The sequence below is a fragment of the Anguilla rostrata genome, chromosome 17 (genome assembly GCF_018555375.3).
Source record: "Anguilla rostrata isolate EN2019 chromosome 17, ASM1855537v3, whole genome shotgun sequence".
In the NCBI taxonomy this organism is placed as follows: Eukaryota; Metazoa; Chordata; class Actinopteri; order Anguilliformes; family Anguillidae; genus Anguilla; species Anguilla rostrata.
This window is the reverse complement of record NC_057949.1, coordinates 7,854,572-7,880,463: the sequence shown is the minus strand read 5'-3', so window position 1 is coordinate 7,880,463 and position 25,892 is coordinate 7,854,572. Positions and strand designations below refer to the sequence as shown.

The 25,892-nt window shown below is 51.0% G+C and overlaps 1 protein-coding gene across 1 annotated transcript in view; it reads left to right on the top strand.

Annotated features, from left to right (window-relative positions):
• The window catches only part of LOC135244208 (protein TANC2-like), a 157,371-nt gene that overhangs the window by 115,230 nt on the left and 16,249 nt on the right, over positions 1-25,892 (top strand). Inside the window, 11 exon segments of the mRNA XM_064316499.1 lie at positions 981-1,097; positions 10,868-11,016; positions 13,883-14,072; positions 14,539-14,787; positions 17,857-17,982; positions 20,686-20,967; positions 21,425-21,549; positions 23,343-23,574; positions 23,982-24,151; positions 24,613-25,220; positions 25,746-25,854. Coding sequence (XP_064172569.1) covers positions 981-1,097; positions 10,868-11,016; positions 13,883-14,072; positions 14,539-14,787; positions 17,857-17,982; positions 20,686-20,967; positions 21,425-21,549; positions 23,343-23,574; positions 23,982-24,151; positions 24,613-25,220; positions 25,746-25,854 — 2,357 coding nt within the window.

The following is a 25,892-nucleotide window of genomic DNA, read 5'->3' as shown; positions in this document are numbered from 1 at the left end:
TGAGAGACGGGCCGTCTGTCACGCTGCCAGCCTTGTCACGGGGGTAAGAAGAGACGGGGTGCGGATTTGGATTTGGGGAGCTTCGTTACCTGAATAGGGGCCGTAGAGTCTAACCAGCAGCAATACCGGGCTGACCTCTGAACCCACTATTCTGAGGTAACGTTCACTCTACCCTCACCCTCTGGATTTCTGAGGGACTTGGGTGGCACAGGCGGGGGAGAGAGAGACAGTCTGTGCTGTTCGACAGAATGATATGCAACACATGCATACTGTTTGAATACATCCATTTTGAATGCTTAAATGAATTCAAGAAAGGGTTACAAATGTGGACATTATGCAGCTATTAGGGTTCTGGAACTTTTTTCAAAATAAATATTCAGTTTTTCCCTCGCTTTTTTGACATAAGACACTTTAGACTTCCCCACGATAGCAGTTTCGAGAGCTGTGTGCATTGGGTGTGCTGACAGTCGGAGTCACAGCTGTTGTGTTCCCTAGTGAAGGGGCTTGTTGAAATGTGGACAATAGGCAGCAGCTTGCATAGGAGGAGTCATTAGCACCTGGCCTCTGATGAAAAAGCACGTGTAAATATCTGGGATTGTGTGTCTTTTAGAGTGTGAAACTCTATCCCTCGAACTCCCCCTCCCATCCCATAGTGACCCCTCACTGCAGACAGTGCATGGGACAGCGGGGTCAAAGGGCAGTGACCCCACTTCCCAACTCAGCCTTGCGCCTGTGTCCCAACAACTGGGTAACACAACCCTCGGGTAGCCCAACCCCCCGACCTCCCCCTCGCACCTCTGATAAGCATTTCCATCTGTGCTTTGGGCCTACCCTCACTCACAAGCCCTTCCTCTCTCTCTCTCTCTCTGTCTCTCTGCCTCCCTGTACCTCTCTCTGTCTCCCAATACCTCTCTCTCCCTCCCCCTTTACCTCTCTCTTTCTGTCTCTCTCTCTGTGTACGTGCATTCTCTTGCTCCCAGCCCCGCTACGGAAAGCAAAGTTTGTGGAGGGCCCTCGCATTCCAGACTCGGAGCTTGGCTCCCCTACACACACCTCTTCCCCTGCCAGGACTCCCAACCTGGATCCATACCATCCCGGTAAGCTCTCCCTCCTGGATCCATACTGCCTCGGTCAGCTGCCCCTCCTGGATCCATACTATCCCGGTAAGCTCTCCCTCCTGGATCTATACTGCCTCGGTCAGCTGACCCTCCTGGATCCATACTGCCCTGGTCAGCTGCCCCTCCTGGATCCGTTCTGCCCCGGTCAGCTGCCCCTCCTGGATCCGTTCTGCCCTGGTCAGCTGCCCCTCCTGGATCCATACTGCCCTGGTCAACTGCCCCTCCTGGATCTGTTCTGTCCTGGTCAGCTGCCCCTCCTGGATCCATATTACCCCAGTCAGCTGCCCCTCCTGGATCCGTTCTGCCTCAGTCAGCTGCCCCTCCTGCTCCATCACAGACCTAACCACCTGCATGTTTGAGCGTCTTGGACACACACCTGGCTGAGGTGTGTGTGTGTGTGTGTGTGTGTGTTTCTCGAGTCACCGAGCAGTGCAGTGAGGTCCCTGAGTTTTTGGAGTTTCATGCCACCCCTGTGTTATTCTCCTCTCCCTCCCTCCTGCTGCGGCTCTTGGACCAAAACTCTCCTCGTTTCCTTTTGGTTTTGAGGAGCCAGTGGCGCATCTTAAATCCTGAGGAGCAGCTGCACCCCCCTCCCTCCACAACCACAAAATGGGGGAAGATTCCGGATAGAACGGCACGACTCAACAGCTAAAGGGTGGGTGTGCAAGGGACGGGGCCGGCGCTTCTCCACCCGACCCGTTCAGCTGTTCCGTTTGACCCTCGCACCCCAACCTCGCTCTCCATGGACACGCCTTTTTCGCGAGGGGGCTCGCTGCCTTCTCGAATCCCGTCATCCCGCGATAAGGGTTTCCACCAGGATTTCAGCAAGTCGAGGACTAACGCGAGAGCTGCAATTGAAATGTCTGTTTCTGAGGGTGGCGTCGTGAGGGGGTGTGCCATGACGACCGGAGTCACCCGCCTGACCCCTCCCCCAGCCGGTTGCTGGCATGCGTCACTGGAGTGCCGCGGGGCCGGCTCTGTGCCCGCCGCAGAGGGAGGCGGAGGTGAGGACCGAGGACGAGCGCCAGCTCCTCTTAGCGAAGCCCACCGTCTGCCACCTGCCTTGTTTTAGCACCTCGGCGTCACCGTCTCTAACGTCGCGGTTCAGCCCTGCCCCCGCGCCCACCGCCGCGCCATCGCCAGACGCGCAGCCGTCACGAACGACGGAGACGCACAGCTGGAGACGGGGCGGCGGTCGGCCCTGGTTACGCAAGCTTGATCGGTCGGGCACGCGGCGAGAGTGGGAGAGCGATGTGATCGAGAAGGCTGACTCAATCAGCCAGGGACATTAGTGCTACGCCACGCTAGTCGCACAACACCGCCATCCTGCCTTACAGCCACCGTCGGTGTTGGCCTTGTTTTTTGTTCTGTTTGTTGATGCGGCTGGTTTCTCCTGGTATAGGTACGCCTGGTTTCTACTGGTACAGGTGTGGCTGGTTTCTCCTGGTACAGTTGTGGCTGGTTTCTTCTGGTACAGGTGTGACTGGTTTCTACTGGTACATGTGTGCCTGGTTTCTACTGGTACAGGTGTGCCTGGTTTCTCCTGGTACATGTATGACTGGTTTCTCCTGGTACATGTATGACTGGTTTCTCCTGGTACAGGTGTGGCTGGTCTCTCCTGGTACATGTGTGGCTGGTCTCTCTGGGTACAGGTGTGGCTAGTTTCTCCTGGTACAGGTGTGGCCGGGTCTCTCTGGGGTGAGGTAGTGGCTCCCTCCTTCAGCCGTTCAACTCTGGTGCACCCACACAAGCCTCCCTTGAGCCTCACTGCCTTTTCCTATAGCAACGGTACGGCCTTATTTAAATGACCTGTGTTCACTGTGGATTTATGTAGGTATGAATCTGTCCATGCATTAGCTCTGGGGTGGGGCTGTTGATAGTTTGACGCTGGGTTTTAAAGAGGAAGTGCAAGAAGTGTCTCTGTTACGGCTGTGGAAGTATCTCATTTGAAGATGGATGTTCCTCGTGCTCGACTGATTCACTTGGGTTCATAAATGTTCTTTGCTGCTGCAGTGAGCTTCGGGTTCTGCAGCGAGCGTCACTGCCAATAACAGGAGCTGTGTTACCCGCAAGCACCTGTCTCTACAGCAGAAGGAACAAAGTGCTTCTGGATTTTTTCATAAAAATATCAAATATCTGCGAAGAATTTGATATTGCGGGTGAAGGTCTCTACCCTCTGTAGAAGAATGTTTATGACTTTGACAAAGCTGCGATGGTCGCGCTCAGCAGGGTGAGCTCAATAGTGGCTGTGATATCAGACACAGATGAAAAGGTCGGACCAGCAGGCCCTGTGCCGGGTCTGCTAGCGGGATTCCTGGTAGTGGGGTGAGAGCCGGATTCCACACAGATCAGCCGGCGCGAGCCTGCGTCTCAGAGACTCTGCCTTTCGGCACACCTGGCCGTCCCGTCCTCGCTGTGGACTCGGCAGGGCAGGATGATGAGATTCCTCCCAAAATGCAAAACTTCCCAGCGTCTCACCCTGGGTGAGCAGTGTATAATCCGGCGTACCCTCGAGGGTGTCCTCGGTTGTGTGTGAGGCTGTACAGTGCCTGTTCTCTCGCCTGATTGGTTCACCTTTGTCATTGCCATTGTTAAGGTTCTAATAGCCCAGCATGTGGATTTCTGTTATGGTGTCTTATATGAGGCAGAACTCTCGATGGTCAGTATGTTTCCTTAACTGTTGTTATGCAAGTTTTATAAAGAAGAAGAAAAAAAACAACTGCCTCATGTGTAACTTGACTTCTGAATTCAATGAAAGTCCTGTTCGAAAGCGTTAGTTGAGTTGGAAGGACGATGGGATTGAAGATGAAGCGGGTGACGCTGTTTTTATGTTCTTCAGTGCGCTGCTGTGGTAGTTAATACTCTAAGCTCTGGGCTGTGTTCTGTTGGGTTTGGCTCTGCGAGGCAGACAGTGCTTGTCATTGGGAAGTGCCTCACAGCTGCGCGCTCACAGAGACGTCCGCATAGCCAGCAGGTGAGCGAAAAGCAGACAGTAAACAGGCAGAGCTGCAGCCGGCCAAACGTCTCGCAGGCCAGTTGGCATCGCCGGAACGGCGTGGCATCTGGTGCGCTGGGCACGCTCTGAAGGACAGGCTCGATAGGAGGCGAAAACGTCTGGAGCTGAGAAAGCAGCCAGCTTGCAACCGTTTATTAGCTTCGGGAACAAATTCAGAAATGCACTTTTGGTGCTCTTTGTTTTTTGGTCTTTCTTTTTTGAAGGGTGAAGGGCAGAATAGGTCAGAATTTGTGTGTCGTGTTACAGAATAATAATAATAATAATAATGGCAATGCCTTTGATGGCTGTGATTGAACAGAATTGTTGATTATGCTGAGGCAGGACTTAATTGATCAATTGGAGTTTGGTTGGCCTCTGTCTTCCCCTCAAGGAAGTGGGATACACCAAAAATACATTTAAATAAAATATATTGTCAAGATATTGCAATATTTCACAATATATGGCCAAATAAAAACTACATATGCATTATATTTGTCACTTTCTGTCAAAAAAAAATCGAATTTAATTACCAAAATTGAATATCCTGCATTTGATTGTCAGTCCATCTACAGTCTACTGCAGTGTATTCCATTTTGGTAATGGTCTTTATTTCTTCTAAAACTGCCCCCCCTCCACCCCCACCCCTCTGGAATTTCCTGGGGGGGTCCCTTGGGACAGGTGTGTAGGGGCTGTATGAGTTTAACACCCGATATGCGGCTGCCCCCACAGAGCCTGACCAGTGGCCCGTGGGTCCCGTGGGGGGCCGAGGGTCAGGATGGGCCATCGGGGTTATTTTGGCACGGCTGCCGCCCCCCTGTCCAAATAATGAGCGACCTGACCTGACTTCCAGTCCCTGCCCTCTATTTCTGGGGAAATGCGGATGCTTTACTGAACAGGGGAGAGACTGTGGAGAGAGACCTGGTCTAAATCTGCTGTTCTGTTAGCAGGACATGTTAATGCTATGCTAAGCTAACAGTGTGCTTGATTCTAGTGCTTCTTGCTAGAGTCACTATTCCTTTATTACTGGTGCTTTTATTGACCTATTTTACTCTGTTGTCCTTTTTTCACCTGCTGAATGAATATGTCATGTATTGGCTCTGGTAACTAGGCTGTTTCAGGTTCAGACTCTTGGTTGGGTTTTTTTCCCACAAATTGAGCAAAGTAGAGTGCATTACTTGTCCGCAATACCAGTATTTCCCAAACTTTGGGTCGGGGCCTAATATTGAAACGCGTTAGCATTGTGAGGGTCCTGGTCATGCTAGCGTTAGCATTGTGAGGGTCCTGGTCATGCTAGGGTTAGCATTGTGAGGGTCCTGGTCAGGCTAGCGTTAGCATTGTGAGGGTCCTGGTCATGCTAGCGTTAGCATTGTGAGGGTCCTGGTCATGCTAGCGTTAGCATTGTGAGGGTCCTGGTCATAGCATTAGTGGTGTGAGGTGGTATGCTGTTGGCTTGGCTTGTTCCTCTGTCAGCTAGGCCCTGCCGTGAATCAGACCGGCTCGGTCAAGCTGGGGTCAGAAGGACTGGTGCTGACACGGTCCCTTATAAATCAGTCAGAGCCACCCCTCCCTCCCCCGGCTCCCCCTCCACATTCCCAATGCTGAAATTCTCCCCGTCCCTCGTCTCCAGACCCCTGCAGTTCGTCTGATCCCTTTACGAGCCCCCGTCTGCCCGGGAAGGGGTGCACACCCTTCTGTAGACAAACTCACAGACCCTGGTGCATGGGCGGACTCTACCTGTGTGTGAGGGCAGATTGGACACCGCCCTGGCTGCGGTTGTTCAGTGACAGCACTTCTTCATACGCGGAAACCCCGTAGTGCGTCGCCTCTTCAGATTCTCCAGCCTGTTGGTATTACAAGGCGGGGGAGATAGCTGGGGCAAAAAGGCGCCTGACAGGATAACTCAGCAGCAGCATGACGCTTGGTGCATAAATAGAATGGCTTAGCACTTTAGTGTGCTAGCACTTATCCACCCTGCTGTATGCGCACACTAGAATGCAGTCTTATGTACATGCTCCTCTTGCACAGGTCTTCGTGGTTAGCCCCCCCCCCCCCCTCCCTGTGTTGGGACTCCAACTCCCTGCATGGGGAAGGGGGGGTCACACCAGATGTAGGTGTACAGGCCAATCCTTCAACGGTCAGGGAGAGAGGGGGGGGATTAAAAGCGATTCGGCGGGCACGAAAGCATTCCTTAGTGGGCTGATAGTTGCCATGACGACCATCTGCCCCCTCGTTTTCACTGTAGCGAGAAGCAGCGGAGAGAAGCCAAGATGAATGAGTAAGCCGCTCGCCGTGGCAGCGCGTATCGCCTCCCATGTTCCCCGTGCTGCGCCGGGGGGAATGTACAGTAGACGCTTTTCAAATCGTGACGATTTATTACAGCAATAATGGTCCCTATTAGTGAGTTTTACTGTTTGCCGTGCGGGGTTTTTTAACGTTATTTTCGCTTGTCGGGCGATGGCGGACAGAAGCGCAGCCGAACGGCGGTTTCGTTTAATCACGGCGCGCTGATTGAAATGCGACGCAGAGGCCCCGGTGGAATGTGCTGGTGGGGAGCTGAGAAGGCGTACGCGCTGTGCGCAGACGCAGGTGCGCTCAGGTGTGTGTCTGCGGATGCCTGCGGTACGGGGGCAGGTGGGAGCGTGGGCGCGCTCGGCCTGGCTCTGCCTGCGGCGCGCGTGGCTGCCGTTCCTCTCGTAAGCCGCCCGCCTTCGTCACATGCCCGCAGAGTCGCCGTCTGCGTCCGGCCACCCGATCGTCCCCTTGCGTCTGACTGGCAGCGCGATTCCTTTAAGCCCCGCCCACACTGATTCCCCAGCTTACCTCTGCAGAAGAGTCTAATTCCCACTTGTTCTACCTGATTAAAGAATGTATTTAAAAAAGGTTTCCCATTAAAGCAGAGGCCTGGATTCGATAAGTATACCTTGACATTAATATTCACTTAATAAGTTTGGAAAGACAGTTTGGCAAGTTCATTTTTGCCATCACTGAACTCGCCAAACTGTCTCTTGCGAAGATGGTAATTAACATTTGCATTGACTTTTGATTCAGAGTTAAGGAGAAGCGTTTTTGGAACATAGGCCGGAGTGAGAAAGTGATTCATTGTTAATTGAGTTGGACAAAACTGTGGTGGTTTCAGTCTTGTGTCAGTGCATTGTTTTCTTATATACCAGATGAAAATGGAGGAGCTGTTTATGGGTCTGTGCTGTTCGGTTAAAGACAGCATCTACAAACTGCCATTGACCTGCTACTGCAGGACTGTTCATCTCCGGTCATTATCGGAAAACTGTAGTGTTACCAGATGTTAGCTGTGGCGAAAGCCATTTTGTGCTGATTGAATTTCACTGGGCAGTAACACACTTTGCTGCCTGAGTTTGGCTCTCACTGTTAAAAGGAATGAATGTGTGGATATTGGTGAGTGATAGTGTGTGTGTGTGTGTTCCATTAAAATCCCTGCTAAAAATAAAAATAAAAAATGAAAATCCCTGCTAATGGAGCTGGGTAGAACTGCTTGCTTAATCTCCCTGAAAATATCTGTGGACATCACAATGTTTCCATGGTTTAAAAGACTGAACCCTTGAGCTGCTGAGTTCAGTGCTGGGATTTGTAGTAGCTCATTGTAAAATGAGCAGTACACAGCACTTAATCAAGCTCTTGTGTGGATGCTGGTCTTTTGCCTCACTATGTATGTTTTTGTTTGTTTGTGCATTTATTTTACATTGTCTGACTGACTCTTCAGCAGTGTCTCCAGTAGCAGAAGGTAGCTTGTGTTTCTTTGGGATTGATGTCTGTGAATGTGTAGCATGGGGCAGTTCTGCCTTGCCCGCAGCAGGATTATACCTAAAACTGAGCATTATATCGGATTCTGAGTGCCTTGGGGCTGCATTTGCATAAGCTTTCTTCTCAGTGCCTTAGACACCCGCCGCCCACATCGCAAATTACATGTGTGTGTGTGTGTGTGTGTGTGTGTTTCCCCTCTGCTCCCATAAACACACACATCTATACACACTCAGGCTTCCTATACACACCACACACAGACACTCACACGCACACACACATGCGCAGATGCATATGTACACACACACACACACACACGCACACACACGCACACACACTTTGTGTTCCCCACTGAGTGACAGTACAAACGGTTGGCAGCCATTCCAGAAGGAAGGTGTCCATTCCAGCACTGATAGCATCGGCGTGTCCCTACCGGAGCGGCTGACTAATGAGTACTAACATGCTCATCGCTCGCCGTGCCGTCTGCCCGCCGAAGGAAGCCATCACCGCGGCAGTGGCATCCATTTGACTCTCTGTGACGCACAGTCATTGGGTGCGCGCGAACCGGACGGAACCGGGAGGATAACGAACACCGCGCTGTGTACGGTCAGAGCTGCTTACCCACCGAGGATTTTGGATATTTGTTGGTGTGAGTGTGTGTGTGTGTGTGCGTGCGTGTGTGTGCTCGTGCATATGTGCGTGCGTGTATGCGTACTGCGTGTGTGTGTGTCCATGTCGAGCCCTCACCATTTCGATTTCAGGCTGGCTGGAAACAGGTTGAATAAAGAGGGTCTGACTGATAGATCCCCTCTAATGGACTCATGGTGGTCTTTTAGTTTCAGGGATGTTCCGTAAGACTGCCATTAGCACATAGTGCAATTTCATCAAAGAAGGTAGCATGAATGTAGCTTCATCTTAATTGGAAAAGGTTGAGTGCCAGTCTATTATGAATATAGCTCATGAAAACTGGCTGAAGCAGCAGTCTGACAAAACACCCCCATCCCCCGCCCCACCCCCCGCCCCCATCCTCGATTCCAGGCCCTGAGGCCACGCGGGCCTGCGCCCAGCTTGTTAGCGCCGCGAACGCTAACCCGCTCCACCTGGTCGGCTGCCATCGATGGAGCTGTGGGGTACCAGCTGCCCCTGGCCCCCTTCTCCTTTCTCTCTTTCTGTTCATCCGCCAATTGCTCTGGTTACAAACCGTCCCCCCCCCCCCCCTCCACTCGTTACCCTACAGCTAATTTGCCTTTGAGCGCTAATGTGCTACCTTGGGCTTGAAAGGCAGTTATTCTGCAGATCCGGTGCTTTGTTGAGCAGGGGTCAAAGGGCACAGGCACGGGGACAGGTTTGGTTGTAAGGCGGCAGATGGCCGTATCCTTATTTCGCTTCCTGCTTTTTTTTCCCCAGCAGTCTCCCCTCAGGACAGGAAGTGGCAGGTCTGGATCTGATCCTGGCTGTTGCTAGATGCCAGTTTCGTATGCCTATATTTACCGAAATTTGACTTAAAACTGTCAGAATCTCAGTATAGAATTTAGTAGCTAAATGTGTTCATTGTGTAATTACTAGTTCAACACAATGCTGCATAATTAAAGGATATTCACAATGGAAGTTTTTGAGGGTTTTTGTAACCGTTATTGGCTTGTTTAAAAAAAGCTGCCTGTATGTGTCAGTTCTGCTCTTGGGAACTGGCAGCGGCGGTTGACAGTGTCAACTTGTTCCCGAGTTATCACGGCTCTATTTTGGGGAAGGTTATTACGCCTGCGTTTTTCGCTGTGGGGGTTTTTGGTTAGAGCTGACGAGAGTGATGCTGAAATCCACCTCCAGCCAGTCCTGTTGCTCTTCAGAATGTACTGTGTGTATTCTGAGCATTACTCAATATCCACTGCTTCTATTTATCCATTTAATTATTTATTTATACATAAAAATATTTTACATTTTTATTGTTCTGCATGTGTATTTGCCGCACTGCAAATTTGCCTGTTTGTAGTGAGATTGTGCGGATGATTACAAAACGTCTGCTTCAGGTGCCAATCAAATTTCCATAATGGGGATTAATAACGTTCATTTATGTTCTGTTCCATTCCGTATGTCCACATTCCTCTTCTATATTCTGTTTCATTGGCGGGATTTTGTGTGCGTTCTGGTCCATAAGAGGCCAACTGCCGGTCTGTTCACCCCCGTGTGACAGGTGCTAATGCAGCGGACCTTCAATTAGCGCTGATGAATTGCTGTGGAAGTTTATTTGCCCGTCAACATTTAGGACAAATGTTGACTGAGCGCAGGCCTGTGCTTCTCTGTCGGGCTCAGAGAATAACAGTGTATGGAGCCTGAGCCTGGGGTTGTCGTATGATTCAGAAGTGGCGTCATGTGGAATAATGCGGGTGTAGAGGAACCTGAGCTCACCTCCGTTGAGGGTGTGATGGATTAGAAATGGCGGTCTGCTGTGAATATGGATGCCCTGGGTGTTTCTAGAGAACTGTAGGCGCTACACTCTCACGTTAGCCACGGCTGGGATGTCTTAATGCAGCTTAATGCATTCGCCACTGGTGTTCTACAATGAATGCAGAGACAGGAAGAGCGTTTATATTGGTGTGCTTGATGAGCTGAATGCAATCGGCTGTGGTTCAACCTTAACACCAATGACCTGCCCTAAGAACAACGCCTAAAGACCCTACAAACAACCAAGACACACACACACACAAGCATGCACGCACACACACACACCCACACACACACACACAAGCATGCACGCACACAGACTCAGACACGCTCACACACACACACACACACATATACTTGTACTCTTCTTTTTAGTTTCTTACTCATTCTTTTTCTACAGAAAGCTTGGACTGGACTTAAGGCTGCAGAACGAGCCCAGTCTGCGTTGTGTAGCAGCGTACACGTCATCGTTTAATGGACTTGATTGATTGGCTCTGGCCTCTCATTGTGACTCGGCCGTGCCGTCTCCCTCTCTCCCCAGGGGAGGCGAACCCGGAGCTGGGGCCCCCTCCGTCGGTGGACGAGGCGGCCAACACCCTGATGACGCGGCTGGGCTTCCTGCTGGGCGAGAAAGTGAGCGAGGGGCCGGCGGGAGCTCAGTACAGCATGGAGGAGCAGGACGACAGCCAGGTGAGCTTCCCCCTCCACACACACAGAGCCATTACGGCTAGCGGTAGGCTAACGAAAACCATTCAGGAAACAAATGATCTCCAAAAAGTATTGTTTTTAGGATGGCTCAACAGGTGGCTTCATTAGGAGGCAGTAGCACCATCTTGCTGCTAGAGAGCTGATTTACAGGTTTTAAAACCCAGTCGCTAAGACTGAAGTTGGCTAATGAGCTCACTCAGGTAAATAAGTGAAAGTTTTGTTTACGATGGAACAGAAACTGGCTACACGAGGAGGCAGTAGTGACATCTTGCTGCCGGAGGACTGAATTGCAGGATTTGAAACCCTAGAACAGGAAGATCTCCCTCATATCGCCCCTAATTCTGGCATCATGGCACACTCAGCTAACTTCCTCCAGTAATGAGAGTCAGTCCCGAAACCCCTCACTGACTACAGAATAGCTGCCGTTTTATAAAGCTCCCTCACTCTCACCAAATCTTGGACAGCGCCTGCCCACAGCACGGCGTGTTTGACTGCGGCAGTACCTGTCCCGAGTGCACTCCGAGACGGAGAGTGAAAACAGCGGGCCGCAGGGTGGAATTCCCTCGCCAGCTTTGACTCATTAGAGGAGAAGCAGGGGGTTTAACCCGGGAGACTGAGAGCCGCCCTGGGGACCGTCGGGAGGATCAGCGCAGATGAAGCGCGCACGTGTTCCCCTCCAGCCTCCGGGACGGACCCACTCTGGGGGGGCGAGCACCTCGCTGCGACCCTCTCAGAGACGCGCGGTCAGAGAGCGCTCGACCCCGCGCTGACGCCTGAGGGACGACCCGCTGAAACACCACCTGGAGCGAATCGGATCGGCCTGTCTGCGCAGCGTCACAGGGACCCGGAGACACGGGGAAGCCGCTCCCTCGCTCCAGACACGAGCGGCTCTGTCCTGCTGCTGTTATCTGTAGCCGTCCACATACCTCTCATCCAGCAGCAGCCTGCTGTACTGCAGCATCCTTCAACAGTGGATTTATTAGCTCTGGCATCTCTTGAATGTGCCCAGTCTCACTTCGCAAGCTTAAGCCCTTGCTGTCTGCATCCTGTGTGCTGTACCCAGCTCTGGAAGGCCTGCTTCGCGCGGTGAGATTGAATTTGGGTTTGACCCCGGAGGTCGCTGGGATCATTTTCTGAAGCAGGGAGGGGGCAGGGTCGTCCCTCGCGCTCCGAGGCCTTCCATCACCACGCCGGTCCCCCCGGGCAGCGTTCTCCATGAATCGTTACCGTTTACTGCGTCGGAAACAGCCGGCCGAGCCCTCTGCTTCACCAGCAGCTGTCAGCTGTGCGCATTAGGGCCCTGTCACGGGAGGGAGAAGTTAACCAACCGGCGCTTCAGCACCCAGGTCACGTGACCGCCCGTTTGGAGAAGGTGCCCCCTGCCCGCTGCCGTGACGGGCTGCAGTGTAGGGTGTATCCTGTTCCAGGAGCGGGAGGGGGGAGGGGCAGGGGTATGGTCCTGAGACAGAGCCTTAGTGTGTTTTGTTCCCCCCCGGTCGCTCCAGATCTTGAAAAACAAACCGTGACGGGAATTTTCAGCGCGGCGCTACGGTCGGTGAGAAGGCGTGCCGAATAACGACTTAGCGTTCGATGGACATAGCTTACAGCGCTCTGGCGTGCTCAGGGTCTCTGATCACACCTGAGGTTCTGCAGAACCTTCCTCCCACACACAGCTCTGCTGAGCCTCTTCACATTTTCTTTGTCCAGAGGAGTCCTTGCTAGTGAATGTGAGCAGCATTATGACTCACAGTCAGACCACTTTGGGACGCAATATAAATCTTTACTGTCCATTAGACGGATAATAGCAACGCTATTTCTGCACTTAAGCTTACAGGAGGAAAAACAATCATGCCTAGATCAGCAATCAAGATGTACATACAGTGCCTGGAGCAGAATGCATGTTCCTGCTGGCATTAATCCGGATCCCGGGTTTTAACAAAACAATTCATTACAAGAGGTGTGACGGCGGCTCGTCGGGGAGGCGTTGCCGGCCGACCGTGACCGTGGTAACGGCGGCACCGTCGCGGGGCGGTGTGGGCTTGCCGATGGAGAGGGATCCTCCGGGGGGGGGAAGCTGGACGCGCCTTATTGATATTAATCTGTGCCAGGTCAGCAGCTCTCTCACCAGCCCAGCGCCCAGGAGTCACACTCAGGTACACAGGCCTTCAGGCGTCAGCCGCTGTGAACGCACAACACCCTACAGAGCGGGAGGTCAGCTGTCAATCACGCCAGCGTGTGAAGCGCGTGCTACGGACGGACAGAGGAACCAAACGCACTGTGTGTCAGACGAACCAGGGAAAAACCCAAAACCGCTTCTGAGGCAATGAGATGAGTGTAATGAACGCGGTACTACATTACATTCTTTACATTACATACGTTACAGTCACTTGGCAGAGCAGTGCACAGTAGTGAATAGTGGAGCTGTTGCTCTCCAGCAGCAGTACAGTGTTTTTCAGGGAGGCGAGGCCTTGCTGCTGCATAGTGAGCTCTCATTCTGTAAAACACTGCTGCATAGTGAGCTCTTATTCTGTAAAACACTGCTGCTTTCTGTGCCCTTGCCATAACGTACTGATGTCAGTGTTCTTTCTTTTATGATATCACAGTGCTCTTCTTGTGACATGTTAAGTAACATCACTGTAGTGTACTTGGTTGTATACAGTATGTTGTTATGTAACAGTTCTCCTGTTGTTATGCATTATGTGTCAGTACTCACAGATTTGGCAACAGAACTCTTATTGTGACGCATTGCGTAAGAGTACTCTTGACTTTTGACTGTAGCAGTACTTGCAGTGCTACGTCGGTTAGCACGTCCCCTTTTCCTGACCGTGGGGTTTCCTCCACGTGACAGGGCCTGTCGGGGACCCAGAGGATCAGCCCGTGCTCCACCCTGACCAGCAGCACCGCCTCCCCACCCGCCGGGAGCCCCTGCTCCACCCTGCCCTCTGCCCCCCCGGGGAACCCTGGGAGCAAGGACTGCACCTACGGCTCCGTCACCAGCCCCACCTCCACCCTGGAGAGCAGGGACAGCGGCATCATCGGTGAGGCTGCTGAATGCCAAGCGATTGCTGCCGTGACCCAAATGTCCATCACACAACCGCCATAGGCACATTTGCCGACCGATGGCAACCGCTTTCAAACAGTGTTTCAAAGAGTGTTTTTTTTTTAAATTCTAAGTAGAACTCCATTGTTTTCAGTTACCAGTAGTGATTGTTATGTCAGTATTAGAACGTTCATTTAAGAACATTCTAATCTCATATTGGTGATCTTAAATCTCAAAGGTTTAATTAATATTGGAATTCCCCATTGCTAAATGACAAAGTCGAGCTTTTCATTTTCATATATTTATGCGCTAATGATGGCACTAGTTTCAGGTAGTCTGTAAATGTAATGTAATTTGTTTATGAGGTAACTAAACTTCAGTGTTGATTCAGTGTGAATAATGGTGAGTGGTGATTGGGTGAATTTGCACACGTGACCGCTCTAGCCTGCGCTGTCGCTCCTCAGCCACACTGACCAGCTATTCGGAGAACGTGGAGCGGGGGGGCAAGCACGGCGAGGGCTCGCGCGGGAACCTGAAGCTGTGGCAGTCGCAGAAGTTGGGCGTGGACTCCTACCTGTACCGTGTGGACGAGAACATGACCGCCTCCACCTACAGCCTCAACAAGATCCCCGAGAGGAACCTGGACACCATGTCCTCCCACTCCGTACACTCCATCCCCCTCTACCTCATGCCCCGCCCCAACTCCGTGGCAGGTGAGACTCCCCCCCCCTACCTCCACCTCCCCATAGCTCCTATCTCCGCCCCTCTACCTCATGCCCCGCCCCAACTCTGTGGCAGGTGAGACTCCTCCCCCTCCGCCACCTCGCCATAGCTTCTAACTCCGCGCCACTGCCTCTTGCCCCACCCCAACTTTGTGACAGGTGAGACTCCACCTCCACCAGCTCCACCCCCATAACTCATTAGATTACACTGTGATCATTTGGCAGACACTCTTATCCAGAGTGACATAAAGTAGCGGAGAGCATCGGTGTTACTCTCAGAACTACAAAAATGCAGCATCACCAGCAATGCATAGAGGCCCATTTATAATCTCTGCCTATACATCATCTGTTCCCATTGTAATGCCATTATAGCACATTATAATGCCACTTTAGCCAATGTAGCATATTATAATGCCACCGTAGCACATTATAACGCCAATGTAGCACATTATAAGGCCACTATAGCTTGTTATAGTGCCATTGTAACACATTATAATGCCACTGTAGTGCACTGCTGCTGTCCTGAATGGACTCCTATGCTGACTGTTCAAATGACAGAACATTGTTAGCAAGGCAGTGCTTCATAATCATGTGTAAAGCTGCGATTAGCTGAGTCTGTTTTAGTAATACAGGGGAGAGCAGTGGCAGCAGGTCCCGCCCATCTCAAACCTCACTGGCACATTTTTGCAGTGATGATGGCTGTGGAGTGCAGACTGTCAGCCATATAATCCGCAGTACCTGTCACTGTGTGCAGTGATTGTGCCGTTGTTCAGGGAGTCAGAGCTACCGTGTGTTTTAGTGTTTAGCAGGCAGGAGGCGAGTGAGTGAGTGAGTGAGAGTATGAGAGAGAGGGAGAGAGGTGTGTGCAGGTGAGAGACAGGTAAGTTCTCAGAGGAAAACAATAACCACCCCCCCCCACACCCTCCAGTAGATTTTGAGCTCAATTTGCTCACAACCGCAAACCAACAGTGAACTATGAAATCTAAAAACTGTACTACAATATGCTAAACGTTACCATATAAAGTACATTCACAGTCTATAGTACATATTACACATACCATGTAGTCTCACATCTATTGTACATAACCTGTGCTTGTTGACAACCTCTGATTCTGTATGAATGTGCCTGTATACTGTATCCCAGCCATATCTAATTTTAGCAGCAGCGTCCTCTTAGAATAACAAACTTAACTTGGCTCTTTCTACATGTAAAGACGTGGAAAGAGAAACTTCTATCAGCTTCTATTTTTGTCTTGCGCGGGTGACCTGTGGCTGCTTTTCGGACAGCAACGATGTTCAGCAGCAGTTTTTCTCAGCATAAGCGCTCAGATTAAGGTAGGAGATCAGGGCATCATGATCAGGGGCATGCCAACTGTCCCCTGAGCCCCTGAGGCTGCGCCGTCTGTTCAGCTCACTCCCGGGCCCTGAGCCCTCGGGTGCAGATGATAAGTCAGTTACACAAATAGATGAAATTCCTCCAGACTAGAGTAAGTGGTTCAGTGCCTTCACAACACGTCCACCTGCATGTGTTTCTAATGAACGTAAAAGCCAACAAAAAAAAACGCATACCAGGCAGTTGCTCATTGATAAGAGCGCTGCCGTTTTTGGATCCTGTATGCTGGCTCAATATCCTCTCGTCCTCCTCGCTCCTGTGCCTCTTGAACAGAACTGTGAAATACAGAATTTTTTCCCGTCCAAAACCAGGGAATCCGCACATTTCTCCTTCAGAAGCGGCCTGAGCAACCCAAGTCACCTGAGAGAGACAGAGAGGAGGCCTTAGAGGCTTAGAGCTGCTTATGGAAATGTCAGAGGCTGCTGGGAGATGGATAGAGACGGAGAGACAGAGACTGAGTGCAGGAGGAGAATAAATCTAGGTGTGGATTGACAGGGCCTGAACAGCAGAGAACATGAAAGCACCTGGCCTTAACCACTCCGATCCCGTGACTGAGTGGCAGCAGGCAAACTTTGAAGTGCGGGAAGAGCCAACCCGTGTGTGTGTGTGTGTGTGTGTTGGGTTGGGGGGGCTTGATGAAGGAGTTAAAGGAGGAGGGGGATTTGGGAACGTTAACCCTTCCAACGGGGGGGGCTGTGCGTTATGATGGAAGATGGATGATGGAAGTGAGAGGGGTTCTGGGTACCTCCAGGCTTTGTGAGTTTATCCATTCGAGCGCGAGAGAATTTATACCCATAATCCTCTGCTTGACAAACTCCTGACAGCAGGTCTTTACTCTAACAGTGCATTATAGGGAAGGTGCGTCTCTCCCTCTGTCTCTCTCTCCCTCCCCCTCACTCTCTTTCTCTGTCTCGCTCTCTCTTTTACCTGCTCTCCTACGTTTGATTTGAACAGGCTTTAAGAAATGAAAGGGGGATTACTTGTTCTTTCAGAGCTGTGTGTAAATGTCCTGGTTAGCGGTAATACCGCCATGCAGTGGCCACTACACACTTTCAGCATTTCACACATAACGGCGTGAGAGGGGAGAGGAAGGAGGCGGAAGCTTCCGGATAGAGCCTCCCAACTCACCAGCATAACTCTGTGTCAGTGTCTCTCCCACTCTCTCACCTTCCCTCTTTCACTCATCTTTCTCTTTCTCAGTATCACTCACTTTTTCTGTCTCTCACATGGTTCTCCCCCCCCCCCCCCAGCACCGCCAGCACCTGGCTTTTGCTGACGTCAGAAACGCGCATGAGTCTTTGGCGGTCTGGAGGGCGTGCTGTTAACCCCCGTTGTTCTTCACTCACGCAAACACATCCACGCAGACGAGTGCCCGCAGGTACAGAGGTGTACACACACACACACACACACACACACAAACGCACACACACAGAACTGAGTTCAGAAGTATACCCTGCCCCGCCCCTCACTCTTACTCTGCTCTCCTCTTTCTCAGCTCTTACCTCTCTTCCAAATCCCTCTCTTCTCTTGCTCTTATAACGTCCCTGCCCCTTTCTACTTTTCCTCTTTCTACCTGTGCTGCTATCTTCCTCCCTCCCTCCCTCTCTCTCTCTCTCTGTCTCCTCTCCATTCTCACCCTTTGGCTCCGCCTCTCGTTGTCATGGCAGCCACCAGCTCGGCTCACCTGGAGGACCTGGCATACCTGGATGAGCAGAGACACGCCCCGCTGCGCACCTCCCTCCGGATGCCCCGGCAGACCGCGGGGGCCGGACGCTCCGGGCAGGACCTCAGAGGTAAGGCCCCGCCCCCTCAGAATAAAGGCCCCACCTCTTGGAGCAATGGGTCCCCCACCCTGGTCCTGAGAGCCACAAGGTCTTTTTTATTTATTGATTTATTTATTGATTTGTTCAAAGGCATTTGTGGGACCCCCATCATAAGCTAAAAACGGTTGTATTTGTATGTTTTATAAAGATTGAGGTTTGAGAGTGTGATCACGGACCCCCCATACAGTACCTGACCCTAACCCCCACCCCTCGTTGAAAAGCCCAGACTAAACTATCAGCTAGGTTTTGAGGACCAGTAAAAGTCCTGTGGCTGCCCAGCACTAGGGTTGGGGGGCCATAGCTGAGAAGTAGAAGGCTTCTCCCACTGCTCTTCCAGTACATGTGTGCAGGAGGCGCAGCGGTGTGGAGATTTATGTGGCTGGTAGGGGATGCTGTCAGAGAGACTGTCTGAATCTGCAGCGCTAGAAGCCCACTGTCCTTGAAGCCGTTTGTCTTGAAGCGTGCAGCAGTCGCGCGTGTCACAGCCAGTTCTGCACCCCAGAGGATTCTGGGTAGCGCTCCACCCTCTTCGTCGCCCGTTTTATTATCGCCGTAATTTTCCGCTGCAGATGGCAGGGGCTGCGCTGCCATTTCTGAACCAACGGATGTAGAAGTACGTTACCTTCTAGAAATAAATGCACACTTTGTACTGGAAGAGAGTAGGAGGATCGTAGGCGACCACTCGTTAACCAAAACCTAGTGTGCTTTATTTCTGTGGTACAAAGGGGAGGGGAAGGTTGCAGGCACAAGATACAGGTCCTCCCACAGCACGCTTCCTGCTTCCTGCTTCCTCTAGCTCCGCCCAGCCGTGATAATGTCACCGGCTGCTCTGTCCCACTCGGCTTGCTCACCCTCTCTCTCTCTCTCTCTCTCTCTCTCTCTGTCCTCTTGCTTGTGTGTCCTGTCTGTCCCAGCTTCCCCTAGCACCCATGCCTGGCAGTCCCAGTCAAGTAAGTTCCTCTGCTTGTGCCACATTTCCCAAATCCCCCTATCCCATCATGCCTCACTCTAACCTAGCGCTCACCCCCCAGAGTAAGGTTCTAGGTCCCGTGCACCTTTCACAAGCGGTGGTAGCCAACCCTGTTCCTGGAGTCCTGTAGGTTTTCACTCCAACTCTAACAACACACACCTCATCCAACAGCAAGAGATCTACTGTCCTGTAGGTTTTCACTGTCCTTACAAAGCACACATTCAACAGCTAAAGAGCTTGCTGAGCTGCTAGTTACTGGAGGCAGGTGTGCCAAAGTAGAGTTGAAATGAAACCCTGCAGGATGGTAGATCTCCAGGAACAGGGTTGGTTGCCACTGTTCTAAAGCATATTCTAGATCCCGGTGCTGGAGTGCGACGGGGTCTTCTGGTTTTGTGATTTCCCCTGTCACTCCAGTAACAGGGCAGGGACCCCTGTTCTAGATCTCAGTCCCTATCTGTAAGCAGATGCAGTCCATGCACATAGCTGTGTTGGCAGTTTAATCGCACAGGGGTTTGTCCTGTCAGAGTTTATATTTCAGTTTCAGCACGCAGACACCATATACTGTATGTTGTTTAGCTCAGTGGTGGCTAATCTTGATCCTGGAGTGTCATTAGATTCCCCGTCCGGAGGCAAACACAGTAACTGGGTTAATGATTTGGCTTAATGAAAGCAGGTGACCACGGTCTAGAGGTCTAGCACCTCACCGTTTCCACTCTAGTTCGCTCGCTGAAGAACAGCGCCCCCTCTTGGCAAAGGAAAATTCCTCCCAGCCCAGTCCGTCAGGTGAGAATGTCCTGTAAGCAGGGTTTAGATGCCCCAGTATTATCTTGAGTTTTGACTGAACCCCAGGGCAGAGGAGAGCGCCATACATGCTAACACGTCTCGCATATTAAAGTGCAGTCTGTCAGCTCGAAGCAAGAGTCCAGGACTTGCATATATGTATTACATATATATGTGTGTGTGTGTGTGTGTGTGTGTGTTTGTTTGTATATGTGTATTTATAATTGTCAACCCTATTCCACATATAGCAAATGAAAAAAAACAAAAATCAATATGGCCTTAATTTGCTATAACAATGGTGGCTACAGAAATGATAATAAAATAAAGGAACAACTCATTTAAAATGTGAAATTGCATGTATCTATACTGGAGTGATTGTTTTTTGTTTTTTTTTTAATAATTTTTTTTATTTTACACCCAAGAAAATAGTGGATTGAGTTCTGTTTCTCTGGTCATGAGGTGGAATGGGGAATTTGGTCAGTCACCGTTGACAGAAAGTGTAATAACTGTCTCTATCTTATTTGTCTACATTGTAAAGTATCAAAGGTTTATGACTGTAATGTGGTTGGTCATATTAAATATTAACCATGTAGCGTAGAAAGCCGACAGCCTAAGACTCAGTTTTTTTAGCTGTATCACAGCTCCAAAAAAACAATGTTTTTACAATAAAAACATTGGCATTAATAAAAAATAGCAGTCATTGAACAGAGGATTTTTTGTGCATACATTTAGTATGAGTGTTGCAGTCAGTGTGAGAATGACCGCATCACTGGTTAGTCTACAAAATGTCCGGTTACTTTACAAAATGACCCGTTTCTCACATTGCGCGTAACATATGCATTATTGTCCTCGGGGTAAATCCACATTTGTGGATTTGTTTGTTTGTTGAGGTTTTGTGACCCTCCTGCCCTCCCGTACCGCAGTGCGCTTCGCCCCGTACCGGCCCCCGGACATCTCGCTGAAGCCGCTGCTGTTCGAGGTACCCAGCATCACCGTGGACTCGGTCTTCATCGGCCGCAACTGGCTCTTCCAGGAGATCGACGGCCAGCTGCGCAGCCCCGACCCCGGCTCCAACCGCGGCGTGGTGGTGGTGGGCAACATCGGCTACGGCAAGACCGCCATCGTCTCCCGCCTGGTGGCGCTCAGCTGCCACGGCACCCGCATGCGCCAGATCGCCTCGGACAGCCCCCACGCCTCGCCCAAACGTGAGCAACGCACCGCTCGCGACTGGGCGCACGGGTTACCCTTCTGCTGACTTATTTCAGGCCTCGAGAAAAAGCTCTTCCATCTGCGGCGTTCTTAATGAATACTGCATGTGTTTCGTTGGGTGGACACATCTGTGTGTGATTTGCTTGATTGTATGGACCCCAGAATCAGAAATCTTAGATATCTGTTGAAAGATGATGTAAGTCCTTTGAGTGGTTGTGATTGTATCGTGCATTCTTTAGCTTAATTGGCTGGTTTTGATGTGATTGAAGTGTGTGTGTGTGTGTGTGTGAGTGAGTATGTGTGTGTGCGCGCGTGTGCCTAGGTGTGTGTGTGTGTGTGTCTGCGTGTGTGTGTGCATGTGTGCGTATATATATGTGCATGCATGTGTGAGTTTTAGTGTGCTCAACTATGCTGTGTGTCTGTACCCATGATGTGTTTTTGCTCTTCCTTTAGACACAGAGGGCCTGCCCCTCAGCCAGCCCCAGCCCTCCCATGGCACCTTGGGTGGGGGGAGCTGTCCTGGTACACCAGAGATGCGCCGGCGGCAGGAGGAGGCTATGAGAAGACTAGCTTCTCAGGTACAGTACTCCCCCTGCCTTTCTGCTTATACCTCATTGCGATGCCATCGCTGCTGGTGTTTCAAGTACAGTATTCCCCATTGTGACATTATTACTGCTAGTGTCTCAGGTACAGTATTCTCTCTGCCTTTCTTGTTATGCCCCATTGTGACATCATCACTGCTGGTACATTATTCCTAGTGCTGTAGATATGGCTCTGATTATTCCATGCCTGTCTACTTATGCCCCATTGTGACGTCATCACATTGTGGCTGTCCACTTGTGGAATCCAGCTGATTTGATCTCGTTTTGCCACATTGTGACATCATCACTGCCACAAGTTCTCAGTCCCAAGCCTGCGGATGCTGAGACCGAATACATTGTGAACAGAGACATACTTTTCTTCCTCGTAAAGATCCTCTTAAAAACCCTGTACCCTCAGCCCTTTTTCCCTCACACTCCACCGTGCCCATGTGTCTCTGCTCCTCACCGCCTCATTGTGCAGATACCCCGGAGAATGTGCAAAAGAAACCGCTCAGAAATGTTAATGAAATATTTATAACTCCAGAAAGCAATTTCCAACCCAAGCGATTAGATCTTGTTAGTACAACTCATAAATAACTTTTTTTTTACTACTCTCCCCGTCTTGTTTTAGCTGTCTGTCTCAAGGCATTTGAAAATTAGCATTCTAATACGCGTCTGTTTTTCCCATCGGAAAACGCGCTGTTTCTGCACGCTCAGTGTGACATTTAAATATCATCACCCACCGTGTCCGAGCCGGCGATGCGTTCGCCTCTCGCTTCATACCCATTAGCCCCGCTGTTCTCTCTTTAGCCTTTTTACCTTCCCCAGTTCCGCTCCCAGCAGTCAGTCTCAGATCCCCTCATTCAGAGCACTGCTTATGCTTTACCTCTGGCACGACAGCCATCGATTCTTACATCCCCTGTTCTGATTTTACTAAAACAGTTGTAATGGCACAGTTCAATAATTATCGTCTTGTACCGTGGACTGTACGTCTTGTACCTAATGACTGTACAGTGGAACCACAACAATATATATATATATGTGTGCATCCATTTCATAACATTTTAACTATTCACAGATGTCACAGATGATTAGATTAAATTGAATTAAATAGTCCTTTATTGTCTGTTTTACTGAAATTTGTCTCTCTTCATTCCAACAGTGCAGATAATACTGTTATACAGATAACAGCACCAGTTTCCCTCTCGCTGAAGCTGTAATTAGCCAGTTTGTGTATCTGGTCTCATTTTCAGCCAAAATGCCTTCGCTTTCAACATGTTCTAGCTCTGCTTTGAATTTTTTAACTGCAACCTTTACTGAGCGCCTTCAATTTATTTATGTATTTATTCTTTTCACATTGTATCTTCCCTCAATTTCAAAGAGCAGGTGGGTTGGGGGTTAGTTATTTCTGTTATTATATACCCATGAAGGTACTCTGTGCACAAGGGGTGTCCAGTCTTATCGGAAAAGGGGTGATGTGGGTGTGATTTAACTACTGAACTAATCAAGACCTTGATAAGTAGAATCAGGTGTCTTCATGCTGGGCTAAAACAAAAACCTGCACTTATACAGCACAGATAAGATGGGACATTCCTGCTGTATATCCTCTACTGCAGGGCTTCCCAATCCTGTCCCTGGAGATCTACCATCCTGTAGGCTTTCATTTCAACCCTAATCTGGCTCACCTGATTGTGCTAATTAGCAGCTCAACATGAAGTGTGCTTTGTTAGGGTCGAAGTTGGGCACCACTGCTGTACAGTCTTTTGTCACCGCCTCTCTGTCGCCCCCAGGTGGTGGCGTACCACTACTGCCAGGCGGACAACGCGTACACCTGCCTGGTGCCGGAGTTTGTGCACAACGTGGCGGCGCTGCTCTGCCGATCGCCACAGCTCCTGGCCTACAGGGAGCAGCTGCTGAGGGAGCCGCACCTCCAGAGCATGCTCAGTCTGCGCTCCTGCGTGCAGGACCCCCTGGCCTCCTTCAGGAGAGGGGTGCTGGAGCCCCTGGACACCCTCTACAAAGGTCAGGGCGCGCCCCCCGAACCCTCCGCTGGGTTACCCCAGCTGTGTTTCGCTCTTGGAAGCTGTGTTTAATCTAATGGACGCATCGTCCCACTCGAGTATCTGAATATTAAGAGCTTGCTCATAGGCTGGTCTTGGCAGAGAGCAAGCAGACTTAGTCACCACTCCTGATAACGTCTGTGGTCTCTCTCTCTCTCTTTCTCTCTCTCTCTCTCTCACTCTCTCTCTCTCTCTCTCTCTCTCTCTCTCGTTCTCTCTGATTTGGAAAAAAATCTTTTTAGTATTTTATGTTGAGTTTCTGTTCTGCTGGTGGTAACAATGCACCTTGTGTTCGTACTGTCTGTTGTATGTGGGGAGAATGTTGTTCAGTTTCTCCGTGAACACGATGGAACCCTCTGTGCCTTTCAGAGAGGAAGATCACCACCGACGAAGACCTCATCATCCTCATCGACGGGCTGAACGAAGCGGAGTTCCACAAACCTGACTACGGGGATACGATAGTCTCCTTCCTGAACAAGACCATCAGCAGGTTCCCTCCCTGGCTGAAGCTGGTGGTGACCGTGCGGAGCTCTCTGCAGGTGCGTGCAAGTGAGGAGGTGGGTGTACACAGACTCGGAATCAAGGGGGCGGGTCTACACAGGCTCGGAATCAAGGGAGTGGGCCTACTCTGGCTCAGAATCAAGAGAGTCACCCTGCTCTTAAAATTTGAGTGGATGTAGTAGCTTTTGATAAGAGCTTCTGCTTAATTGATGTAATTTATATGTAATGTAATACACACAGACTTATCTGAACACTATAGTACCTCCTACTCCAGTGTGTTTGATTGACTCTGTTGGTCTGTAGTATCTATGATATCTGTGGTACATTCACTGCATATGCATTCCAAAGCCTTTTTTTTTTGCTTGTGCAGATCTTATGTTGTGTAGATGTAATGATCTCTTCTTCTTTCTCTTTTTGTCTTCATCTACCTTCTCTGTTTCTCCCATACCTACTGTCTCCTCCCTTTCTCCTCCAACCCCTCCCCCCTCGCCCCGCACAGGAGATCACCAAGCTCCTCCCCTTCCACCGCGTCTCGCTGGATCGGCTGGAGGAGAACGAGTCGATCGAGCAGGACCTCCAGGGCTACATCCTCCACCGCATCCACAGCAGCCCCGAGATCCAGAACAACATCTCGCTCAACGGCAAGATGGACAACGCCTCTTTCGGCAAGCTGAGCGCCCACCTGAAGGCGCTGAGCCAGGGCTCCTACCTGTACCTCAAGCTGACCTTCGACCTCATCGAGAAGGGCTACCTGGTGCTCAAGAGCTCCAGCTACAAGGTGGTGCCGGTGAGCCTGGCCGAGGTCTACCTGCTGCAGTGCAACATGCGCTTCCCCACGCAGTCGTCCTTCGAGCGCGCCCTGCCGCTGCTCAACGTGGCCGTGGCCTCGCTGCACCCGCTGACGGACGAGCAGGCCTTCCAGGCCATCAACGCCGGCACCGTGCAGGGCGCCGTGGACTGGGAGGACTTCCAGCAGCGGCTGGACAACCTGTCCATCTTCCTGGTGAAGCGGCGGGACGGCACGCGCATGTTCGTGCACCCCTCCTTCCGCGAGTGGCTCATCTGGAGGGAGGAGGGCGAGAAGACCAAGTTCCTGTGTGACCCCAGGTGAGGGGAGGGGGGCGGGGCCAGGTGGAGGTGGAGTCTGGGGGAGGCAGAGCCTGGGGGAGGCGGGTCTAGTTTGGCTCTTCACTATTAACATAGCTCAATCATTATTATTATTTGCTGTGATAGGTCCCTTATTACATTTCTATTACATCCATTCTACTGCTACTTCACACCAGGAGGGTCAGCGGAGGATGGGCTCCCCCTCTCTGGCCGGGTTCCTCCCAGGAGCTCTTCCCATCGGAAATTTATCCCCAATTGGTTGAAGCGTACACCAGCGCTGTCGTGGGGCGTACACCATAAGCATACACCAGCATGGGGTTGCCCTCCCCTGGTGTACAGGGAGCCACATCTGTGGGGATGGGGGTAAAGCTGGAGCTCTCACTTACAGCATCGTGTCAGAGGGAAATGAGGGTGAAGTTACGCCTGTATAGGCCAGTACTCTGCATCTGAGGAAGACTGTTCCAGAAGAAGCTCTGGATCAGAAGCTCATGGCTGCGTGTCTCATTCTTTCCCTCCCCCCAACAGGAGCGGTCACACTCTCCTGGCCTTCTGGTTCTCCCGGCAAGACGGCAAGCTGAACCGGCAGCAGACCATCGAGCTGGGCCACCACATCCTCAAAGCACACATCTTTAAGGTACAGCGGCTCCGGGTCCCTCTGTCGCACACAGTCAC